Source organism: Pteropus medius, unplaced genomic scaffold (genome assembly GCF_902729225.1).
Source record: "Pteropus medius unplaced genomic scaffold, Ma_sr-lr_union100, whole genome shotgun sequence".
Classification (NCBI taxonomy): Eukaryota; Metazoa; Chordata; class Mammalia; order Chiroptera; family Pteropodidae; genus Pteropus; species Pteropus medius.
The window spans coordinates 9874615-9898149 of NW_024352787.1; the positions used below are offsets into that span (position 1 = coordinate 9874615).

At 36.9% G+C, this 23535-nt stretch overlaps 1 protein-coding gene across 8 annotated transcripts in view; it reads right to left on the reverse strand.

The window, feature by feature from the left end:
• The window catches only part of CCDC146 (coiled-coil domain containing 146), a 139757-nt gene that overhangs the window by 5666 nt on the left and 110556 nt on the right, over positions 1-23535 (reverse strand). For 4 of the 8 annotated variants that reach the window (XM_039848949.1, XM_039848947.1, XM_039848944.1 and 1 more), the window contains 8 exons: positions 14728-14823; positions 12897-13067; positions 10475-10563; positions 10218-10382; positions 8722-8946; positions 7018-7246; positions 3580-3708; positions 2910-3047 (listed from right to left, as the gene is read on the reverse strand). In XM_039848949.1, coding sequence (XP_039704883.1) covers positions 2910-3047; positions 3580-3708; positions 7018-7246; positions 8722-8946; positions 10218-10382; positions 10475-10563; positions 12897-13067; positions 14728-14823 — 1242 coding nt within the window. Of the gene's footprint in view, positions 1-153; positions 3048-3579; positions 3709-7017; positions 7247-8721; positions 8947-10217; positions 10383-10474; positions 10564-12896; positions 13068-14727; positions 14824-23535 lie in introns of all 8 variants that reach the window. The other 4 variants (XR_005649900.1, XM_039848945.1, XM_039848946.1 and 1 more) reach the window with 4 other exon arrangements.

The following is a 23535-nucleotide window of genomic DNA, read 5'->3' on the forward strand; positions in this document are numbered from 1 at the left end:
ACTTCTCTTCCCAGCGTTGGAACCCTGGGCTGGGGAGCCCAGTATGGGGCTGGGACCCTTTGCTCCTCCTTTGGGATCTCCACAGTTAAAATATCCCTCCTGATTCTCAATGCCATATGTGGATGTGGGACCAGCCTGTTCTGTATCTCCTACCAGTCTCGAGGCAGCCTCTTTTGTATGTCCCCATTTGTAGGACTTCTGTTCAGCTAGACTTCAGGCAACTCCCAATGATAATGGTTCTGTAGTTTAGTTGTAATTTTGATGCGGTCATAAGGGGAGGCAAGCACAGCATTTATCTGTTCCACCATCTTGACCAGAAGTCGCACATTAGCTATTTATCATCAAAAAATAAAAAGTTAGGACTAAGTAGAATGATTGGTTTTAAAAGAAAAGTAAAATTGGAATTAGTGGTTCCTTTCAGTTTTCTGGTCCATTGCACAGCCTTTTAGTGTGGCTGTAGCCATGATGGGTTAGTGAGTAGTAACTCCTCCCACCTGCCAACACTCTGTAATATTATATTGCTTTAATTTAAATTTATATCCTACTTTTGACATTTTATTATGTATATATGTATTTGGATATTTGGTTATAGTCTGTCTCCCACAAGAATTTACTCTTCATGAAGATGAAGACTATTTATTTTATTCATCATATTCCCAGTATCCAGATTGGGAGCATAGGAGGCATCAAGCAAAATTAAAATGGAATATTTGTTGAATGAAGAAATGGTAAATTTTTAGTCTATTTTAATCCTTCAGTCCTTTGCATCAGAGTAAATCAAGACATGAATATGAGCTTCCAAACATTATGTCTGACCTCGAAACATTCTCCTTCTCCTAATAGGGGACACACTGGTCTATCTGCACATTTGCTTAGAGGAATGTTGCTGCTAGTGATTTACTTATATACTTTGTCGCCATAAGGAATAAAGAATATAAATATTTAAAATTTTTCTACACTGCTGAATTTTTAGGAAGCATACATTGAATAAAAATGATTACCATTTAAAGCTTCAGTGGTGAGTCATTATCTCTCTTAAATTTCATTAATCAGTCACTGCACACTTGAGTGTTGTGTGTATGAATAACCAGCCAACCTCCCTTTTCCTCTATAAATCAAAAAAGGATGGCATTATCTGGGTTGCTCTAAGTTTTTGCTGAGGTTTTCCATTTTTTGTTCATTTGGGAAAATTGGAAGAGGAACCATAAGCTATTTGGGAAAGATGAGAGGCTTAAGAAGACGCTCATCCTTGTTGAGCACCCACAGGGGCTAGGCCACTTCTGCTTGAGTATGTAATGCTTGCTACTTTAACTGACATCATACCCATTTCACAGGTCAGGAAACCCAGTTTTAAGATCATTTCTGTTATCTTTCTCAAGGTCATTTGCTAGTATTTGCAAATCTCAAATCCGAGATCTGAACATCCTCCCGTCTTCTAGATCTGCTTACTATGAGATTATCATTTTAAATTAAAAAAATGAAAGCCAGGTAGAGAACACAGAAAGTGGAGAAAGGAAAGGGGAGGTAAATCACAGGACAGAACACAACTATACTGGAACCTTCCTGACCACATGACACCACTGCTTTTCTCTAGCATTACTGTTGACTTCCAGAGAGGCTCTGCCATCAGCTTTGACAAGCCAGCTCTCAGCGAAAACTGACTTTCTTCAAAGACAGGGGAATTCATTTTGCAAAAAGAAGGAAGGCAGGTAACATTTAAACATTGGCCATAGTAATTCAGGCAAAGTTCATGAGCCTAAAAAAAGTCTTAATATTCTTACTTTATGAGGTAAAGTTGTGAATTGCACAAATGCCACTGGACTGACCAGTCTACCAGTATAAGTCATCAGAGCAGAAGTGTAAAAGCCAAATAAAAATGGCAAAGGAGGCTTGAGATTTACAATAATTTCCTATTAAGTATGCCAGAACTGTTTCTAGAACAGGACTGTTTACTTATTCAACAAATGTTTTTATAGGGTTTAGTACATGTTAGGCATTGAGGAAACTAAGAAGAATGATGAACAGTTGCTGCGCCCTGGACCCCATAGTCAGGCTGTGGGTGTTACCATGATCTATTTTCCTGCCTGCCTCCCCACACTAGATGATGGGTACAATGTGTCCCCTCCTCTCTGTTTCTTCCCCCATTCCTAGCATGAGAGGAGCACAGAGTAGATTCAGTAACTATTGCTGACTGACTAAAATCCTTGTGCCATCACAGCGGGATGCTCCAAGAGGCTTCAGAGCCAGGAAATCCTCTGACCACTCTATGATGCAAGGTCCTGCTGTGTCATCATCAACCAACCTCCCTCCTGCTGGCTGCTCCTTTCAAGGTAGCTTCTAGAAGTCCCAGTCTGACCCTGTGGCTTTGAATCAGCAGTCCTGGTACAGTATTTTAAGCTTATGAAATCAGGAAGATCCATGTACTGTACTTTCCTCACTAGTGGAGCCTGGCAGTAGCTCTACCCCATGGTGTAACAGGCCCATGTTTGTATGACTGTGATTGTCTTTAATGGTCTCCTTCCATTTCTGGGTTCTGGTTGAGTTCCCATGCAGAGTGCTGGATAAGTGAAGCCCTCCAAAAGGAACTAGAAAGGGTTTAACTTGGCACATAAAATATAAAGATAATAATTGTCATATTTGAGTATGTGCCCGATTAAGTGAAACTTATATACTGTCATTGAAAAGCTTAGGTTTTTACACCATAAAGTGAATTCATTCAGAGAACAAGATTGAAACTTATTTTGGACAATTTTCTAAGAGTCACCTTTAAATTTTTAATTTTACATCTTTATGTTTCTCTAGTCATAAAGCCAAATCTCTCTAGGGTTTCTCTCAATAAATAGTCTGTGGAAAATGAACAGTAATCGAGGAGTAAGGGAAAAATTGAGAAGGCAGGGTCTTGGACAGACCTTCTTGGCTAAGAGCAGTGTGTCCTGCTTGTAGGCTTGAGTTTTGCTGTAGAGCCTATCCGTGAGCCTGGAGACCTGTTCATAGATGAAATCTTTTTCCAGTAACTGCTCCTCCTTCTTGGCCAGCTGTAGTTCCAGCTACAGTCAAAAACAATTTCAGTAGGAAGGGGGAAAAATGTCATGCAAGCCAAAAACTTCTTTCCTAATTAGAGCACTATTATTCCCTACCCCCCACCCAAATGAAAATACATTGCTTTTGTAGTTGCCCAGATACCTCTAGAAAGTCTTTAGAGCTGGACTAAGTAAAGACTTCCCATGCCCAATCCTTACAGATAACTCTGGGAGCTCTTCCACTCCATGGTACCTTCCACATTGACCTCCCTTTGATATGCTCCAATCAGGAAGACAAACGAATCCATTTAAAATGCCAAAATTGCTCCTTTGGGCTATGAGACAAAGGTGGTCATCTTGAAACCACCCAATTTTTAGTTCTTTTGGCAAGTGTTTAAAGTCAAGCTTAGGTTTTGTTACTAGATTACAAGGAAAAGACTATATTAATGGCTAGAACAATGAGGGATAAATCGGTCTGCATAACATGAAACATATTTGTGTTACTGTGATGCTGATCAACAAGGGGCTAATAGGTGCTATTTTAAGAAAGAATGTTTACCGCGTCTAATTTTTTGATCATTTCTTCTTCAGTCATATCTTTCCCCGGAAGGAAGCGGGTTCTGTTCTTATCCTCAGGATTTACAAACTGTTTCTCCAGGTCTTTTATTCTGTCTGTACACTGTGAAAACTATTAAACAAGAAAGAAACATGAACTTTAGCTCTCTTGTTCGGTAAATCTTAAAATCACATAGCCCAGAGTCTTTAGCATCTTTCACTATGACCAACACAGGTAAAAACTGAAAACTCTTAACACCTTATCAGCTGGGACTTGAGGTTAAGCAATGCTTCTGTTCACTTATGGTACCGTGAGAATGATGTCTGTAACTAGCCCTACAAGGCAAGGTGACGACTTCTGGGTCATCAAAGACAAAGCTGATTTTATAACCAGTCCTTTGATTACTTCCCATTTCATATTATACTCATGAAATGTTATGGAATTGCAGAGCTCAAACTACACAGACTTGATCTCTTTCTTTCAGGTCAATACAGAGGCCAAGATAGACAACATACAAGGTATAAGTCATACTAGACCAGTTTAAAACTCTTTGCTGGCAATTGGTGTAATGGCTTTCCAAAGAAGAATACAGTTCTTAATTAGTAGGTCAACACAATGTACAGTCTGTAAAGGATAGCTTGAACTATCTATGTCTTTTTGCCAAACACCCAATATAATGTTTTATATACCAACTATATTTGTGGAATTGATGAGACTTTAGAGGTGGATGAAGAAATATGGCCACTCCCTGGAAGAAGTAGCAGCACACTGAGATTTTTTGCCCTCAATAGGGACTTAAAGTATACATCTATATGTAATTAAGCATTTGTTGTATTTATTATTAACAACACTTAATATTTCCTTCTCTTAATTAGGAAATTAAATAGGAAAAAAATATGGTGCTTTCTTATCAAAGGGGTGTCTTGATTGATTTTATTTACCCATGGCCTTTGAGGAAAAAATGTTTACTTTTTCTATATAAAATAGTGTTCTCGTGTCCTAAAATAGTTCATATGACTTCCAAAACCCCTTAAAAAAAGCCTCTATTACAAACATCAGGAAAATATGACTCATGATAATCCTTGGATTAGAATGTTGGATGATTAAAAACTGTTTCAAACAACTGAGAAATACAAACCTTAAGAGAATTCCGAAAATGATGCAAAGGATGGGAAGACTTTGAAAAACACACAAAACGCTACAGTTTAACACACAGGATATAATAGGAATTGATACTGCAAGTCAAGGTGCAAAAATAGCTTGCCTTAAGCTTGAAATTTCACATCAAGTCCTTCAAAGGGCTCATATAGTAGTGCTCAGTAGACAATAATTAAGTGAATTTGAAGACTAATGGGAAACTTTCTATTCAACTATTCTTAAGTTTAGAACTAACTCTGGTAAAACAGTAACTGATGATAACACATAGTCCATATGTCTCAATTCATATGCAGTCAGAATGGTTTGGGTTCACATCAGGTAGTGTGTACTATCATTAAATGCATAGTATTTCCTCTTGGGTAAACTTGAATTCATATTTCACACCAGAAAACTGTTTTTATAAAATAAAATGTCGAGTATATATATCTTAAGCACAACTAATTTTATCCAGCGAATAGAAATATTTATTTGCAATTAACATGAATAAAATATTTAGATAATAGGGAGCGCATTTTTCTGTTGTGGATCTTGAATTTAGTCTTTTTGTTCTGCTGGGCATCTTGATAGTTTAGTATGAGCAAAGATGGCCCTGAAACTTTGTTTTGGGAAAGAGATAGAGAGAGCCAAATTATTCTGTAAAATGGAATGAGAAAAGTATGAGGTGCCACGGGGAGGGAAAATGCGGGATAAAGATGGAAAGACAAGCCAGTGAAACAGAGCTGGGCTACGGTGCTGCATGGGGTAATATACCCAAGGGGACTGTTCCCAGTGATGGAGTGGCCCTATGGAACTTTGAAGGGCATGGATATCTGATATTTAACTTGAAGTTCTTTGTATTTCTCGCAGTGTTGCCCCAAATCTTCAGTAAAGTCCGTTCACAAAGGCCTTGCATGAAAGGTGCAGGCTGAAGAAGGAGCGAGTCCTGAGTCTGCACTGACATGGCACACAAGTGGACTAGGCACTGTGTGTGCAAGGTGATGAGGGAATTCCTCCAAATGAATCTCATTGGAAACCTGAGTCAGAGCCCTAGGAATCCTGAGGAGGCTATGTGGGAGGCCTGGGGGATGTTCCAACCAATCTATCTAAATCAGGGCTACGCTTATTGAAGAAGTGAATGGGAGAAAGTATGGCTAAAAAACAAACAAACAAATAAACTCTGGAATCAGAACTTTGGTATATTTGTGCAAAATGGAAGATCCTATCATCTATATAGCACATACACACAACATATGAAAGTAGACCCATCATCCAGTTTCACAAAGTCCTGTGATTCCCCATGACATAATTACATTTTTTTTTTAAAAAATCAGGACCCAAATTGTTTACAGCATGAGCTAATGAAAACCATTTACTTGTACACCTAGAAAAAGACTAGAAGGCTCTCTTCCAGATTTTTTATAATTTTAATAGTGAGTATATCCTGAGGATAGAATTTTATTTTCTTCTTTAAAAATTTTATATTTTTCAAAACTTTATTAACTGAACATGTCTTAATTTTATAATTAGAAAAAATCTGAAAGCAAATCTGACATTTTAGAAAATGTATTATAGATTAAAATTTATTCTTACATTAAGTCAATAAAAAAGTTCAAGCCGCAAATTTTTTAGTCTAATTTTTTCTATATTTTCTTTAAGAAAAAATGAAATTGTCACATGTGAAGAAAGTAGCTTTAGTCTTTCTTTCTTTCTTTCTTTCTTTCTTTCTTTCTCTTTCTTTCTTCTTTCTTTCTATTTGCTATTTAATGTTTAAACTTTCTGGCTTTATTCCACTTTTTAAAAGGCATGTTAGGTTATTAAATTACAGGAAAACTAAGAGAGTTAACTAGGAGTCGAATTATTGTGATTGCCAATTAATAACAAACAACAATCTTGGCTCCAGAGGGCAAGAGTGGTAAGAATAAGAGAGCTAGATGGTCTCCAAGATCTTTTCAGCAAGCATCAAAAACATAATTATGCCAGTGGTAATAAAATTACTTAAGTTTTGAGCTATAAGGAAGCTGAACTAGAGTTGAGATTTGGGAGGATCTATATTCCAGGAAAGGCAGAAAATGCCTCAAGGGACAAAAAGATAATCTGAGGCTTGGCTGCCTAACACACAGATTCTACCTTGCAGTCATATTCTGAGGCATTTTTTAAAAAGACATATAACTCATGGGTTCTTGCAGGTACCGGGAGTAGGATGGCTTGATTTACATGTAAGAACTTTGTGACCTACAAACCAATAATGGAAGAAAAAAGAATCAGCAAATGGTCCCTGGAAGGGTCTCATGAACACTTTCCCACCTGAATTTGGAGCACTGCTAATTCGGCATCCAGGGACTTCTTGGCTGGCAGTAATTTCTGGGTCACATGAATCTGTCTTTGCTTCTCAGCAATCTTCAGTTTCAGGAATCGTATCTTTTCGTCCAGGACATGTATTTCAATTTCTGCATTTAGTTTCATCTTCTCTTGGATATTTATTTTTTCATAAAAAATGCACACTTCTTCTTCCCGTTCTATCAGCTGAACACCACTACGGTCAAATTGAGAGGCAAAGGCTAAGAGGATGTTGAGGCCACAGTTTCACTAGTCATTGTGGTTCCCTCCGGATTTGGGGGCAAAATACACAACAACATTGCATAATTCTAAAAGACAATAGATAAATACCAGTGGTTTTCTAGTTAAACTGCACACTTTGAATGTCTGGGGAATAGGAGAAGGATGGTCTGAGCTGACCGTGTGGTTGGCTAGCACAGTACCTCTGCAAGTCTCCAAGGTTTTCCTGGGGTGGGAAAGAATGTCTTCCCCATGAATGAACAAAATTATCCCATATTCTGATTTTCTGCAGACCCTTTCCTTGGACCAGACTTGCCAAACAAGTTCTGGCCAGAAGTACCCAGGCAGAGGGCCAGGGAATGTGTTTCTACAGTGACTGTTCAATGTAACTTGCCAGGCCCATTAGGTTCTTTTAACATTGACTATCTCTGATGCAAAATTCTGTCATTTATAATCTTTCCAGGGGAAAAAACCCTTCCTTGTGAGGAAAATATGGGGAAAAAAGAAAGTAAGAAATTTCTAATTCCAGCCCCACAGATCTGAACAGGGCCCAGTTTGTGACAGGAGCCAAATAAGAGGATTTTTTTCCCCAGAGAAAACACCTGGCAGTCCTTTGAAAAATGGTATTCTTCACCACCCTGAACTTCTTCCCACACACTGTGCATATCCATTATCCCAGAGTTTGTAATTGCTTCTGTCTCTTTCTTTCTCTCCTTTCTCAAATGTGTGTACATAGTTGTATTTGGCTAATCTTAGTTCTGTATTTTGTCTCATTTGCTGTTCATTTGTTCCTCTCGTGATCTTCTCAGTCTTCTTAACAACAGAAGCCAGAAGCAATGCTTTACCACCTTTTTGTACTTTCTAGGTCCAGTACTTACATAAATGAGAACGCAACCAAGGTTTGATGAAAACTATCAGGTACCAGATATAATTACTATATGCTCTACCATCTGCTGCCAGATTTCTCAAAGCATAAGCAACTTGGGGAAACTGCTAATAGTAATTGATTAATGATATAGCCTGGAAGAAATAATGCTGCTCCTAGAGGTTGTGCTTACTCGTTCAGAAAAGAACTGAGAGAATGGCTGAATAAATATTATAATATGAACAAATCTATCACAAAAAAATGGATACATAATCCAAAGCTTTATTAATGTCAATGTTACTGAAATAATTTGATGGTATCAGAGGCATCCTAAATGGTAGTCTGGGAAAGGATCTTGACCTTCAAATGAGCAACTTCCCAAACTCTACTCTTGCCTGTTTCTCTTATGAGGACAGAGTTTCTCATTTTCAGGCAAAACAAATGGCTACCCTCCTCCCCAAGGCTAATAAAATCTGAATGTCAAATATCCCTCCCTACCCACTGTCAAGTCTAGATAGAGCAGGGGGCAATATTTCTAAACAGGGTCTCTGGGTGCTTTGTCTTCATGTTAGGTTCCTGGTTTTTACCTTTCATTTCGACGCTGAACGGCTCGTTCGTATTTTTTGCGAAGTTGCACCATCTCCTCTTCAATGACGGTGATCATATGGGCAAGTCTGTCAATGTTATTTAACTGGGCTTCCTTCTTCTCTTTCATTTCCTGAAGTTTGACTACAATTTTGCACACATCATTTTGCATGCTTTCTCTAATGGTAACATTGTTGGCACGTTTCAGCATGGAATTTTGTAGCTTTCTTTAAAAATAATGGGAAATGGGTAAGATAATAGTTTTCTTTAAAAACTGAAGATTTCTGAAACCAAAGTAGTATCAATGTAGCTCTTGCTTTAGAGTGTCTGTTGAAATGATAATAGTAGTAGTAATAATGATATTCATCATGATTATCACTTGATAATCATGATTATCATACTTTCCATGATCACACTTCGGGAATTTCTGTAATCTTCCCAAGTCTCAGATTCCCCCTCCATCCGGATTAGGACATCTTTCTTTTGTGCCCCAACCTTCTGCTGCCCTCCTTTATCAAAGCAAGAGACTATAGTAATTCATTTACTGCTCTGTCATCCCCAGGAGATTGCTCTCTTAAAGGCAGAGATGGTTACATCTGAAAATGTCCATTGGACCTAAGGTGGTACCCGGCTCAATACAGCTTCACAATAAATGCTGAATTAATGCATGGCCTTTATAAATGATATTTTACGTTGATGTAGGATGAGAACCTGATTAGGAAATTAGATTTTCCTTTTCATACCAATCCCCTCCCCCATTGACCCCCATCCCAGCCCTATCCGCACACAAGAGCCTATTTTGTAATATCTTTGTGAAAGGAAACTGGGCATTAATGGCCACTAGAAAATTTTCAGGTTATACAGACTCTAAATATCAGTGAAATAGTCCAACAGATCTTGGCACATGGTAAGTAATAAGTTAAAAAACAACTGTTTGCCAGATACTTCTGAGTGTTTTTACATGGATTAACATTTAATAATAAAAAGTCCCATAAAATAAGGACATTTTTATGGGTAAAGAATGTGAGCCCAGAGAGGTAAGGTAGTTTGCCCGAGCTCTAAGTGGCAGGGCTGGGATTTGAGTCTAGAAAGCCACCTTTCTTACCCACTCTGCCGTACTGCCTCCCACAAGCATATTAGAAGCTTCAAATCTACAACTGGGGATGTTGGTTAATAAACATTTGATTGTCTTCTAACTTTAAATGTAAATTACCAAACTGGTGCTTTTCTTTCTAATTGGGTAAGTAAAAATAAACATACTAAGTGTAGTTATATGTTATAGTTTTACATTCACTTAAAAAACTGATGGCTCCCAAACAGTAGAAGCATAAGGAATTCTTTCAGATGCTTAGATTGTCATCTGTAAAGCAAGGTGTTTGAGCAAGGGCTTCTCTAGCTTTGTAAAAGACTGTTATTTTCTATTTTATTATCACTGGAATATTTTAGAGTTCAATGAATCAAAAGTCTTTGAAAGGACAATAATTATTATAACACTTACCTTTCTTGAGTAACTGCACTATTTCTTAAAATTTCCAGTTCATTTAATGACATTTTATGCCTTTCTTTTATTTCGTTTACTTGCTGGTGAGCTTTGTGAAGTAAGTTAACAAATTTGTTTCTTTCATTTCGAATAGTGTCATACAGTTTAGCAAACTCTCTGAGTCTGTAAAAATACAAGTGTTTTTGAAACTTGTGAAATAAAGATCTGTTTTTTTGCCCCACCCAAGTGGATAAATTATCATGTAATTCTTTTACCTCCGATGAATTTCACGTTTTTTCTTCCTGTGTATCCTGATTTCAAGATCCTTTGCTTTGATCTCCTTCACAATGTTGGTATATTTTTGCTGAAATATAAAAATTATGTGTGAAATAATAATTTTAAAAGCCCATCATCGCCAACATATGAGTACTCCCAGTCTCACCCATCTCATTCCTATCCATTAAGGAAAAAAACTATCTTGGCCAGCTAGGTTTGCAGATCAGGGGAAAGAAAAAGAGATTTGAAAATTGCCTGGCTAGCTTAATTGAACCACATTGACTAAGACAAAGGGTTAATTAAGGAAGCAGAAGAACAGAGAAGAGGAAAAGAAAAGAGCCTGCACAGGATAGGTTTGAGGAAAAGTTCGGGGAACATTTGAAGGAACCAAAGAGTGTGAATAGCACAGCTGGGCTAGGTGCATGAGGAGTTTGTAGTTTGTGGAAGATAGATGAAGGAAGAGGATTTGTAGTAAGTTTTCATAAACGTTATGAGTTGAATTCTCTGTGGTATTTTGTGAGAGACCGAAGCCATGATTTTAAAGTGCTTTTCCATTCTTTTGTATTTTGGGTGTGTTTTCCTATACAATGAAGCACCATACTGAGATAAGCCATAAGGAGGTGTTACGAAGTACACATGAATATTTTAAAAGACAGCACTTATAGTTCTAAAATCCTAGACATATACCAAGTGCTAAATACATTAGTAACATTCTTCAAATATAAAGATACTGGGTCCTTCATCTAAGGTAAAAAAGATATTCAACGATGAAGTATTTGCTGGTAGAAAACTGAGGAAACAGTTTCTGTTGGCCTTCTGTTGAGGACTGTGAGAGCAAAACTCATTTGGCATGAGTGATTAAAAAGCATCTAGGCATCAGAGCCAAGATGGACATGTAGCAATTTTATGTTGTTCTCAGTGAGAATGGAAGTCAGAAAAAAACTATTATTATTTAAATAACTATATGTGTGAAGAATTAAACAGATATAAAAATTTAGTTTCATCCACTCCATCTTGGAGATAATAGCAGCATTGGTTTTTCCCTTTACCTCTTGTGTTTTTTTAGGTATGTAGATAAAGCGTTAAATAAAATAATAAGATTGACCATTGCCTTAAGGAAATTACAGCTTATTACAGCTAATGTTTGACAGACTAATTCCCACTATTAAGAATGCTTAAGAAAAACAATATTTTTCCTTTATTGATTTCTATATTTCAAGGGAAAGAACTGTGTGCTTTTATATGAATGAGCTCATTTAATAATGAGGCTTGGTTTACAGAGATTAGTTGCACATAGATAACATATATATCAATTTTTAAGATTAATTTGAAAATTGTGTAATTCATAAAGCAAATCATTGTTCCTTGTAACAAGTATCCCTGTGCTCCTCCTCCCCTCAGCCACTCTGTTCTCTCAGACTGCTTCCTTTCCTTCCTTCCTCCCTGGTCACTGTCTTTCCCTTCTCTACCCTGTGAAACCCAACTATCCCCTGAACTCTACTGGGCCAACAATAGTAAACTCCTTTTAGTTTCTCCTATGTTCCAATGAGGGAAAAATAAACAATTAATGTGGGGACTTAAAGAGTTTGCTGGGGTTGTGTGGTGTAGATCATTTCCTCAGTCTTCTCTGCAAAATCTTATTTAATCTCATTGCTCATTAATGCTTTGATGTGAGTTCTTTCTGAAAAACAAGAAGAAATGCTACTTCATGTAAATACTTGCTCAAAATTAGAACAAAGGTTGCACTTAGAAACAGCCAACATCTGGGTAAATTCAGGTTTTCTAGTTTAGTAATATATCATATCATATTCGTTTTTCACAGAGAACCTCTAGACATAATCCTTAAGAGGAATAAATGGTTCTAATATTAGAGTTTTAGCTAGCATGGCAGGACGTTTGTTTTTCCCATTGGTTTCATTGTTGTTTTGGTTTGGGGATGTTGCACTGGGTCAGCTCTGATACTTTGTGGAGAGCCCAGGAAAGTCATGGGGTGGAGCAGTAACTAAGGGTATCCTCACACTGGTTTAAATGATACTGGCTTGATGAACTTGGGAAAAGAAAGGTCTAATGCTTCTGCTCTTGAGTTGTTCTTGGGCAAATCACAGTAGGATGTGAGATATCTGTGGCCTGTACAGCTGTCAGTCACATCCGCCACTTTATTCTTACTGAAATTGTCATCTCTTCAAATACTCTGCTCATTATGATTCATCTAGCTCTTTCTCTCTCTAGATTGTTGACTACTGCTAATTGAATCCTAGGACTGTTTTTCAATGTATGATTGAGTCTTGTTTCGGGAAGCTGTATAGTTATGGAAACTTGAAGGAGACTTAACAATTATAGCTTTGTAATGAACATTGTGTTAAAATGAGGCTACCCCAAACTCTTGTAGTAATGAATGAATGGTTACAAAAACACAGATACCTGAGCTTTCCGGAAATCCTTGGATTTTTGCTCCTTCTCATCAATTTTGATTTGAGTCAGACGGACAAGGCCAAATACTAGTTCTCGCATGTTTTCTTGCTCCTTTAAAAGCTTGTTTTCTTCTGCAAGTTGCTGTTCTACTAACTTAGACTCTGCATCTGATAGGATTTTCTTGAAAAACACAACATATTAAAATTTGTTTGAAGAAACACACTAAAACCATTTTTTAGTGTGGTTTTAGACCATTAGACTATTTTTATATTTCCTATGTAGAATTTGTATTATTAAAACATAAAACAAAACTATTGCCCTAGCTCCAAGAATTTTCTTTATCCTATAAAAGAATGTCCAAATGTGATAATATATTTAACATGACATAACTTTTCTTATTTAGACTGTATTTTCAAGTAACTTTAAGAAAAAGAAGAGACATAAAAGCATGTTTTAAAATACTTTGACAGGAAGTTCTGGTCAAGATTGCTTGCCTCCTCCCATGACCACATTAAAATTACAACTAAATTATAGAACAATCAATCTGGAGAACCATCTGAAGACTAGCTGAACAGAAGTCCTATAACTAAAGATATAAAGAAGAGGCCACATCAAAACTGGTAGGAGGGGTGGAGACACAAAACAGGCTGGCCCCACACTTGCGAGTGGTAGTTGAGCATCAGGAGGGATATTTTGGCCATAGAGCTCCCCCTGGAAGAGTGAGGGACCCCAACTCCACACCGGGGCTCCCCAGCCAAGGGTTCCAGTGCTGGGAAGAGAAGTCCCCACAGAATCTGGCTGTAAAAATGAGTGGGCCTTCTAACTATTCTGGTGAGATGAAAGGCTGATGGAAACCCAGACATCCACTTAAAGGGTCTGTACACAGACTCACTTGCTCACAGAAACTCACCTTGGGCTCCGGCAGAGGGACAGCAGTGCTATTTACAATAGCCAAGATACAGAAGCAACATAAGTGCCCATCAATAGATGACTGGATAAAGAAGTTGTACATATATACAATAGAATATTATTCCACCATAAAAAAATGAAATCTTATCATTTGCAATGACATGGATGTACCTGGAGGGTATTATGCTAAGTGAAATAAGTCAGACAGAGAAAGACAAATACCAACCATATGATTTCACCTACATGTGGAATCTAAAGAACAAAATAAATTAACAAAAGAGAAACAGACTCATAGACACAGAGAACAAACTGGTGATTGCCAGATGAGAGGAGTTTTGGGGGTCTGGGTCAAAAAGGTGAAGGGATTAAGAAGTACAAATTAGTAGTTACTAAACAGTCATGGGAATGTGAAGTACAGCATAGGGAATATAGTCAATAATATTGTAATAACCATGTATAGTACCCAGGTGGGTACTAGACTAATCGAGGGGAGTACTACGTAAATTATATAAATGTCTAACCACTATATGTACACCTGAAACTAATAAAAAATAATAATGAATGCCAACTCCAATAGAAAAATAAAAATTAAAAAATACTTTGACAGTGGCTTAAATAAACAAAATTTGAACATTTTAGACATTGGTGAAATAAAACATTTATTGTTTATTTTTAATATAATCAATAGCTTTTTTATTTTAAAAAATCTCACCAATTTGTATAAGTTTTGCTGGTTCAAACATAGCTTTTTCCCCAAAAAATTTAATGTGAGGTTGGAGTGGACTTTAAGATGAAGAAACAGACCCATATTAAGTTGTATCATACTATCTTTGATGACTCTCCCACAGATGAGGTTTTGTGGAGCACTGTTAAACACTCAACAACTCTGTATTAATCATTCTTAGAAGTTTAAATGAGAGTTGATGTTAACCTGCTGGGTCAAATTCCTTTTAGCTACTTCAACTTCCTTGTGGAGTTCTCTCCTTCTCTCAGATAATGCAGAATCATCTTTAGGGATAGCTTCCATCTGGAAATTGAAATTAAAAACAGGCATTTATACAAGAAAAAAATCTTCAAGGTCATGGAGTGAACCCCATCATGTACCTTTTGAAAATGGTGGGCAATTTATGATTCTCAATCTTATAGGAACTGTCTATTTGGTGAATATTCTTTATAAAGTCATGGAAAACTAAAATAGAAAGACCTGCCCAAAACCTATAATTTACTAGCTGCAAATATACTATTTCTCATTCATTTAGACATAAAATAAATCTTACTAATAATACTTGCTAATATTTATAAAGCATCGACTATGTGTCAAGAAAGGTTCTAAGTGCTTAATATGTATGGTTTTATTTAATCTTCACAATAACCCCATGAGGTATGTTATTTTTAAATCTCTAATTGTACAGATGAGAATGAGGAACAAGACATTTAAGCAACTTGCCTCAATGGTGTAGGTATAAACCCAGGTGGTTAGACTTAGAGCCCAGGATCCTAACACTTTACTGCCCCTCTAACTGATCACTCAGCACTTTAGAAACATGCATACTCAAATATTTATATTCTTATAAAGTGTGAATTTATTTTGAAATCCTATAGATTATTATTAATAACAGTGAGAATAGTTGGCTACTCTTATGTAGTAGTTTGATGGGTAGCTGGAAATTTCTTACAAAAAAGAAAAGTGTCTTAACTTTCTTCGTTGCTACCAGAAATTCCATCATTACATTTCTACTGAGTTTCTCTCCTCCATTAAAGTACTTTGGGGAGAAGGCAACATTTCATTACAACAGCCTTTGCTTCCTTAATTAGGAATGAGCTTGTCAGATTCTTTATGATGGAGAAAAGAGAAGAGAGGAGGAAGACACATGGCAGCTGCTGGGGAAATACCACCCCAGGATACAAGAAGGATTAACGTGGAGTGCTGACAGCAGCATACTTGACTTAGAGCACGTTTAGAGCTGAATCTTTATACTAAAAGCACATGACTACAATCTGATCTGGTTTACCTTTTATTGTGACAGCACACACGTCTAGGCACCCAGGTAGAATATTGGTTAAAATTTGTCCCAAGAAGGAAATATTATACTGTTTAGTGATTTAAAGGTTATCTAACAGCATCTTTCTAAGGTTCATGCTGCTCTTTTAAACTAGCTAAAGGGTGTCTTTGGAGGCTCCAACATCCATGAACCTGTGTATCTTTAGTAGCAACTTTCCTACCCTCAAATGCCCAAAGGCATCCTGCTTTCCAGGGCCTGTCCTACCATGGAGAGCTAGCTGTTGAGGAGCACACACTGGACTTAGACATGGTCTTGTAAAATCCATATAACAACATACAGAATTTGTGGTTTTGATGAGCAGATAATTGCTATAGCAAGTCAGAAAAGGGAGAGCTCAACATAGACTTGAATAATCAGAGATGATTTCATGGAAGAGTTAAGAAGCCAGCAAAGAAGAGTTTGATTTCTCCTTCTAGAAAGTGGAGTTAATTTTTCCAAGATAGAGGAAGTCCCTGGTCCCTGTCTGATTCTCTGCCACAGGTACCCAGGAGAGGGCTGCTCTAAATGCTTTGCTTCCAAGTATAGGCAAATCTGTACATAAATGATAACTGGGACCAGGGACACTAATAAGGCTTTTATAGAAGATATGATGTGATCATAATCACCAGCTACTCTGTTAACTAAAAGCTTCTGACAAATTTTCTTAGTTTCAATATTTCCAATGTTTTGAAGTACAAATAATACTGCAATGAATTTTATTGATTTTTTTTCAGATATCTTTTCTGATGCCTTTCTCAATTCTCCATAAACTCAATCCTCTAATTTTAAGCAGAAATTAAGTATTCTTGCTTTGTGGAAGAGGTAACAAGGTGAGCCACTGATAACAGAGCCTGCTGGTTGCCTGCTCTAGACAATATCCATGCTCCACTTTGACCTTACAGAACCTCAGTTTTGTTCAGTGCTGTAATGTATCCAGGACTCCTCAGACTCTATGTGATCTGGGACAAGCCAATGGAATGTAAATAGAAGTCTTCTGGATAGGGCTCCTGGAAAAATACTCTTTTCCTGTTAAAAAGACAGAGTCAGCCAAGTCAGCTGTCATATGCCTTTCATTCTCTGCTCTTTCCCACTTCTGTATGATCTTATGTTTAAATGTGAAATGACCTTGGAAAAAAAACCCATACACATTAAGGATGACGAAAAAAGATGCTAAGAAGATCCTGGACTTTTCATTATACAAAAATATCTGCTGTGCCTATCTCTGGACTTTTTATTATGTGACTAAAACAACCTCTATGTAGTTGAGCCACCTAATTGAGTTTCTCTTACTTCTTGCAACCAAATTGCCAACCTAATTGATTCTAGTTATCTTCCAGCTATGTTCTAATACTGGAGATTTGAGATATTTACCATTACATTTGAGCCCTAAATTGGAAATATCAGCAAGCTTTTTGTAAGCTTATTTAAGTCTTTATTTTGATTTTTATAGAGTAGAATTTCATACTTAGAAAAAATAATATGTGTTTATTGTAGTGAAACAAACAATTAAAAAGTGTCTAAAGTAAGCAATTAAACATCTCTGCTTCCCACTTCTACTTCAAATGCTACTCCCCAGGAGTCACTGTTAATAGTTTGGAATCTTTTCTTCCTGACATTTTCAATGCACGAACAAGCATCAGTAACTTTCATAAAAGTTGAGAAATTAGACATTATTCTGTTGCTGTAAACATCCCAATTATTTGATATTAGTTAACCTCAGTTTCTTTAAGGCTTTGATATTTTTCTAAAATATTTCAAACTTTCATGAGGTTTGTGGCTTGAATTTCTGGGACAGTCTCTAGGGGAAAGCAAATTCTCAAAAATAGCCAGAGCCCTTCATGTTTACCTTTTATCTCTTTCCTTTTTGGATTGTATCCAAGTCTGAAATGTTCATTCAAGTTGGGAGTAACTGGCCTGACCCACTCCTATTTTCAAGTACTGCCAACCACTGTAGGACTGTGGCTGGGCTAATTACAAGTCATAAGGTCAAAGAGGAAGTTAGTCTCTCACTGAAACTGTACTAGGACAAAAACATAGATTTTTCTTGAAATCAGTGATGGAAGAGGATTTGAATTCATTTTCATTTTTGTTAGTTTTATGTTCTATGAGTGCTATTTTATGACCATAATAGCTAGGAGTGCCCTAATATAAACGGCACTTATTTATTAAAATATGAACAACTTGAGAGCATTTTACTGCAATCTCCTCTTTGGTTAAAGGCCATTCTTTATATATTTGTTTCTAGCTAGATTAGCCTATAGTGGCAAGCCTCATTCCAGAAACAGCATCCAATTGGCTTTATGGTATCCTACTCTTAAATATAAAAAGATAGCTAAGGACCACCAGATATTTGAATAAAGTTTTTAATAGAAAAGAGGCAAAAACAAACACACAAATAAAAAACAAAAAAACAGGAAAATGAAATTTGCAGAAAATAAAGTCTATGCAGAGAGAAGAAAAATAAAAAAAACACTATCATTAATATTTTCAGTGAAATAAGAGAAAGTAGGAAGTAAGAATAAGGATACTGTAAAAAAGAAACATTAAGAGAAAAAAGAGCTCATGAAAAATTTAAAATGTGTTAGCAGACTGAATGATTAAATAGAATTGGAAGGAAAAATTGAGTAAATCTCCCTTGTGGCAAGTCCAAAAAACAAAGAAATGGAAAATAAGAGAAAAAAGATAAGGAAATTAAGACTATTTTAAAAGGTACAACATCTAGATAATAGGAGTCCCCAAAAGAAAGACTAGATGAAATTAAAGAAACTACTCAAGATAGAGTCTCAGAACTGAAGGTCATATGTTACTATATACACCAAGTATCCAGCACAATGGATAAAAACAGAAGACCTACAAGTAGGAACAACATTCTGAAATTTAAAAATTCTGGAGACAAGTAAAAAATCCTGTAAGGTTCCGATATGAAAAATAAAACTAAACTGGCTTTAAACAAAAGATCAAGCATCAGAGTGACACCAAGTTTCTTAATAGTGACTCCAGAAGCTAAATGACAATTGATCAATGCCTTCATTATGTGAAAAAAATTTCCAACCCCAAATTACATAATTAGTTCAATTATTAGTCATCTGTGAAGCTAGTGTGAAGTTAAAATATTTTCTGACATGCAAGGTATTCTAACATGCATTTTCTGCCATATAAGGTCTTTAAAAATTACTTTCCATTTATCTTTTCTGAAAAAGCTACTGAAACGAGAGAGAGTAAGCCATGAAAGAGAAATAGAAGAGATCCATGAAATAGGAGACCCAACATAGAAGAAGGATGAAGGGAATCACCAAGATGATGAAGTAAGTCTCCTAAGATAAAAGCTGGAGAGTACGCTATAGAGCAATGAGACCAATTTGTAATGGATCAGAAGGCCAAGAATGAGAAAAGCAGCCCCTGACATCCAGGAGCTGACCTGGCACTCACAGCTAGGCCTTAGTGTTCTCTTGCTGAACACAATTTCATAGAAAATCACCATCAGACAAGAGCATTCTATGATCATAGACAAAAACAAGACCATACTGTAGTCATGTTCTATCACAGACAAAACCATAAACATTGTCCAATCTACAAAATCAGTCTTTTTTAATCCCCTCTATTGAGATACCCTACCATTTCTCATGGTGTGTGTTCTCCCTTACTGCAACGAGTAACAAACTTGGTTCATTCAGCTACAAATGTGTTCCTAGTGGCCTTTGGTTACAGGTCATTGACAAGTGTCAGAAGTGATTTCTTCAAAAAGATTAAATGACTAGACTACCGAATAGATTTTAACACAGAGACAGGGAATTTTACAGTTAGAGGACAGTTTGGGATTGAACTAATAAGTCTATAGAAAACTACAAATAAAAAAACAGGTTGTTTTTAAATTCCTGGGAACACAAAATTTTGTAAGAAAGGATAAAATAATTATCTGATATTATATTACTCAGGTGTCAATAGCCCTTCCATATTCATAATAAGGTAAACATCAAATTTTGAACTAGCCAAAATGATGAGGCTATGGAGAGATAAGACATGTATCTGTTGAACAAGGGTATTAAGAAAGCTTAATCCTTACCTTTTATAGTGAGAAGTAAAAAAAAATCAGCCCTAAAAATGAAAAATCAAGACGTAGCAAAAAGCATATTACTTAGAATATGAAGATATACCACAAGAATCAGCTAAAGGAATAGGACTTGATTAGGAATAGAAACTACACGGCACATGTGCTGTTTCGTTATCTGCCTCTCTATACCTGAGGCAGACATCATAATCACCCACAGAACTGATAAGTCAGTGCTGAGCCTCAGATTCCTTTATAACATAGTTACTACAAGGAGCTACCACCAAATGAATGGAGCTGGTGCTGGAATGAAACCTATTTGCCTTCCTTACATGACCATATGATCTTAATGAGTCTTCTCAGTTTTTTCATTCTATGAAAATAAAATAAGGGTTCTGTAAAATAAGGAACACTACATGTCTTGGCGGGTCAGTGACACATGAAAGTGTCACTTAAGAATGTTAATTTGGTAGCAAAAGAGAGGATAGAACCATGGCAGAACAGCTGGTGGGCAGATGCAGTCATTCAGATGATGAAGAGTGGGTACAGAGAGTTATTTCTGAGGTTAATCAATAGAGCCTGATGGTACAGTTGTCTCCATAGGAATGAAATAGCCACATTCACAATCTTATGTTAACTATAAAATTTTCTTTAGCCTTTGAAAAAGTTCATATATATAAAGTAGGGAAAGCAACATTTACTTCTTGGTACCAATTTCTTGGTACTACACAATTTCACATTTGTAATTACTTTTATTCCTTGCAATAGTTTCAGTTGAAAGGTTTGAAATGCCCAACATCGGAATGAGTTCGAGGGATCTAGGATTTAAACCTGACTCTACTGGATTCAAAGCTTATACTCTCCTCAAATAGTATGTTGTCACAATTGTCTTGAACACTGGAAATGAGTCAGGAAGAGAGAAAAACGCAGAATCACTTCTAAATCAGAGCAAAGAAAGATAAAACTTCTAGAAAACTACAAATAAAGGAAAATTCTAGTGTTGAGGAAGGCAGTCTCCTGTATGAAGTCTTTCCACTGCCACTTGGCCTGGTTTTGGGCCTGGAACACTTCCTTACCAAGAGATAGAGTCCACATAGCCTGTGACGGGCTTATCACTTTGTGTGGGAATATCTTTTTCTGTTTCAGGCACAATAAGTGTTCCCTTGTTCTCTTTAGCATGGATGCCCATGGCCCTCAGTTACACTCCCAACTTTTAGTACTACAGACTCCACAAGACGGGAATCAGTGTTTCTTCTACTGTGGCAGAACTGGAGGGAGTTTAGGCCAATCATTCTGAGTTGGCCACCAGAAAAGATCTGTTGGCCATTGGGGACCAGTGTCCACTACTGAAGAGACTTACTCTGTCTCTTCTCTATGTAAATAACGTGTTGTTCCATTCAATGCTTGACTGTTGTTTTCCTTGGTGACTCCAATACTGAGATGTTACGGGCCTCTTCCCCTAGGATTGGTAAGGGGTGCATGGTGTTCTGCTCTCTTGGGATTGATAACCTGCATGGTACTCTGCTTGACATGTACCATAAAGAAAGTGCATACTTACTTGGTTAGAGGCTTTTGTTGTTGTCATAACCTTGAGCATGGTTTTATGTTTAGAAAGAGAATAACCTTACAGATCTGTGATATTCCAACCCTTAAAACATAATGATGACTATCAGAGCAAAACCCCCAGAGGCACTGAGGGGACAGTATTAAAGTGTAGACATGGGGTTTTATTTCTTTTCAGTGCCAAATGGAAGTCAATAGGAGCCATGATTAAATGGAGAGATGTTTTGTAATGTGTATTATTATTACATGAGAGTATGGTGTCTTCAATTAAGAAATCCTTCACATTGTAATTTGTCATGCTAACCCACATGGTCCTTAAAAGATCTGCCAGTTTTGCCTAACCCCAGGGAAGTCTCTCTTACTAAGGGAGGTCCATCTTCTACCTGCCCATGCCTAGACTTGGCAAATGCCCCAGGGAGAAAAAAGTCTACCCATCCCAGTTTACCTAGGAAGTGCTTCTGCCCTTGTGGAATATACTTCCCACAACTCTTATATGTCTTTTATGTCTTTTAATAATTTTTAGTTTATCCATTTTTTTCTGGCTATTATGGTGGGAAGCACAGTCTATTGCAATATGTTGTATTTTAACTGGAAGTAGAAATAGCAGAATTACATGTTATATTTACGTGTCTCTTCTATTTTACTTAATTTAGATTTTCTGGTAGAGAAAAACTTAATTTTGTTTATTGTGCGTCGTCTTTTAGAACCAATCTTGTGACTTTTATCAGTGTACACTGTTTTATGAGATTTAATAAGAGGTAATTCTCTAAGTGACAACTATGTTACTACTTCTATTTAGGTTTTTACTTTTAAGCAGAATGTTTTTTGATTCAGTATTAAAAACATATTTAAAAGACTAACTTTACTTACTACTGGAATCAACAAAATAAGTTATTAAAGGCAATGATAATTTTTATTTTGTTACTGTTTAAAGAAATATTACTTATAGTTATTTGGTCATTAACAGGGATTTTTTTTTTATTAATACAAGCAACGCTTGCTGGTTTTAGGAGCTTCTTATGCATCACATTTAGGTTTCCATCAATACTTGGAACAGATATTATACCTGCCATTAACTGTAAATCCCACTGTGATTAAGGTGAAGTGGCCATAATGTAGGCTTTAGGCTAAGGTGGAACAGTTTATAATAAACCAATACTTCCAAAAGGAATAACTTGAAAAGCTGGATTAAAAATATCTTTGAAGGCATAAGAGTTGCAAAATTAAAGAGAGTTAAAGTCTTCAGATAAGGATTCTGGGAAACATGGTGGAGTGAGACATTTTCAGATCTCTCCCCTTGAAACAACAATAAGCTGAACATCTAAAACTGAACAAAGAACACCCAAACCTGCACACCAGAAGTCCGAGCATGGATCTGCGCATAAGAGCTACCACAGGTCAGAATCCTGGGTGATGGGGAATGGACTGGGAGAAATAAAGAAGCTGCCTCTCGCACCCTCCGGACCTCCCTGCAGGACGAGAGGGAGGGGAGAGGGTGCAGTGACTTCCCCGAAGAGCCCTGCCTGGGAGTGTTGTGAGTTCCACACAGCTGACAGCAGGGCCCAGTCATCAGGGCAGAAAGCAGAGAAGCGGGATAGGACCACAGAGAAACAATAGCTCATTTTTACCAGCTGCAGTTGCAAAACCAAGGCTGAGCCACAGCTCCCAACTCCAACCCAGAGCCCTACCCTCATAACCTCCAAGACTGATCACTGCAGAGCCCCAGGGAAATCTGAGCAAATGTTGCCAAGACAGTCACTGACACTGACAGGGACTGAAACTGAGGGTAGCGAGCGTGATTAAATATCTAAAAGAAAAATTTTAAAAAGCATTATTTAGACTTTATATACAGCAGGGATCCAAGTGGCTTAGATGCCACCTACTGGAAACCAAAAGAAAAGTGCCTTCTTTGCTGCAGGCTAAAGAGAGACCTTTATATAATAAATATTCTTTCTGGGAAAAAAGGCAGAATATACTTCCATTAAAGCCCAGGCAGAGAAATAGTCCATTAAACACCATGAACAACCAAGGTAACAAAGCATCTCAGAAAGAAAGAGAAAAATCTCCAGAAAATAAGCTTACAGAC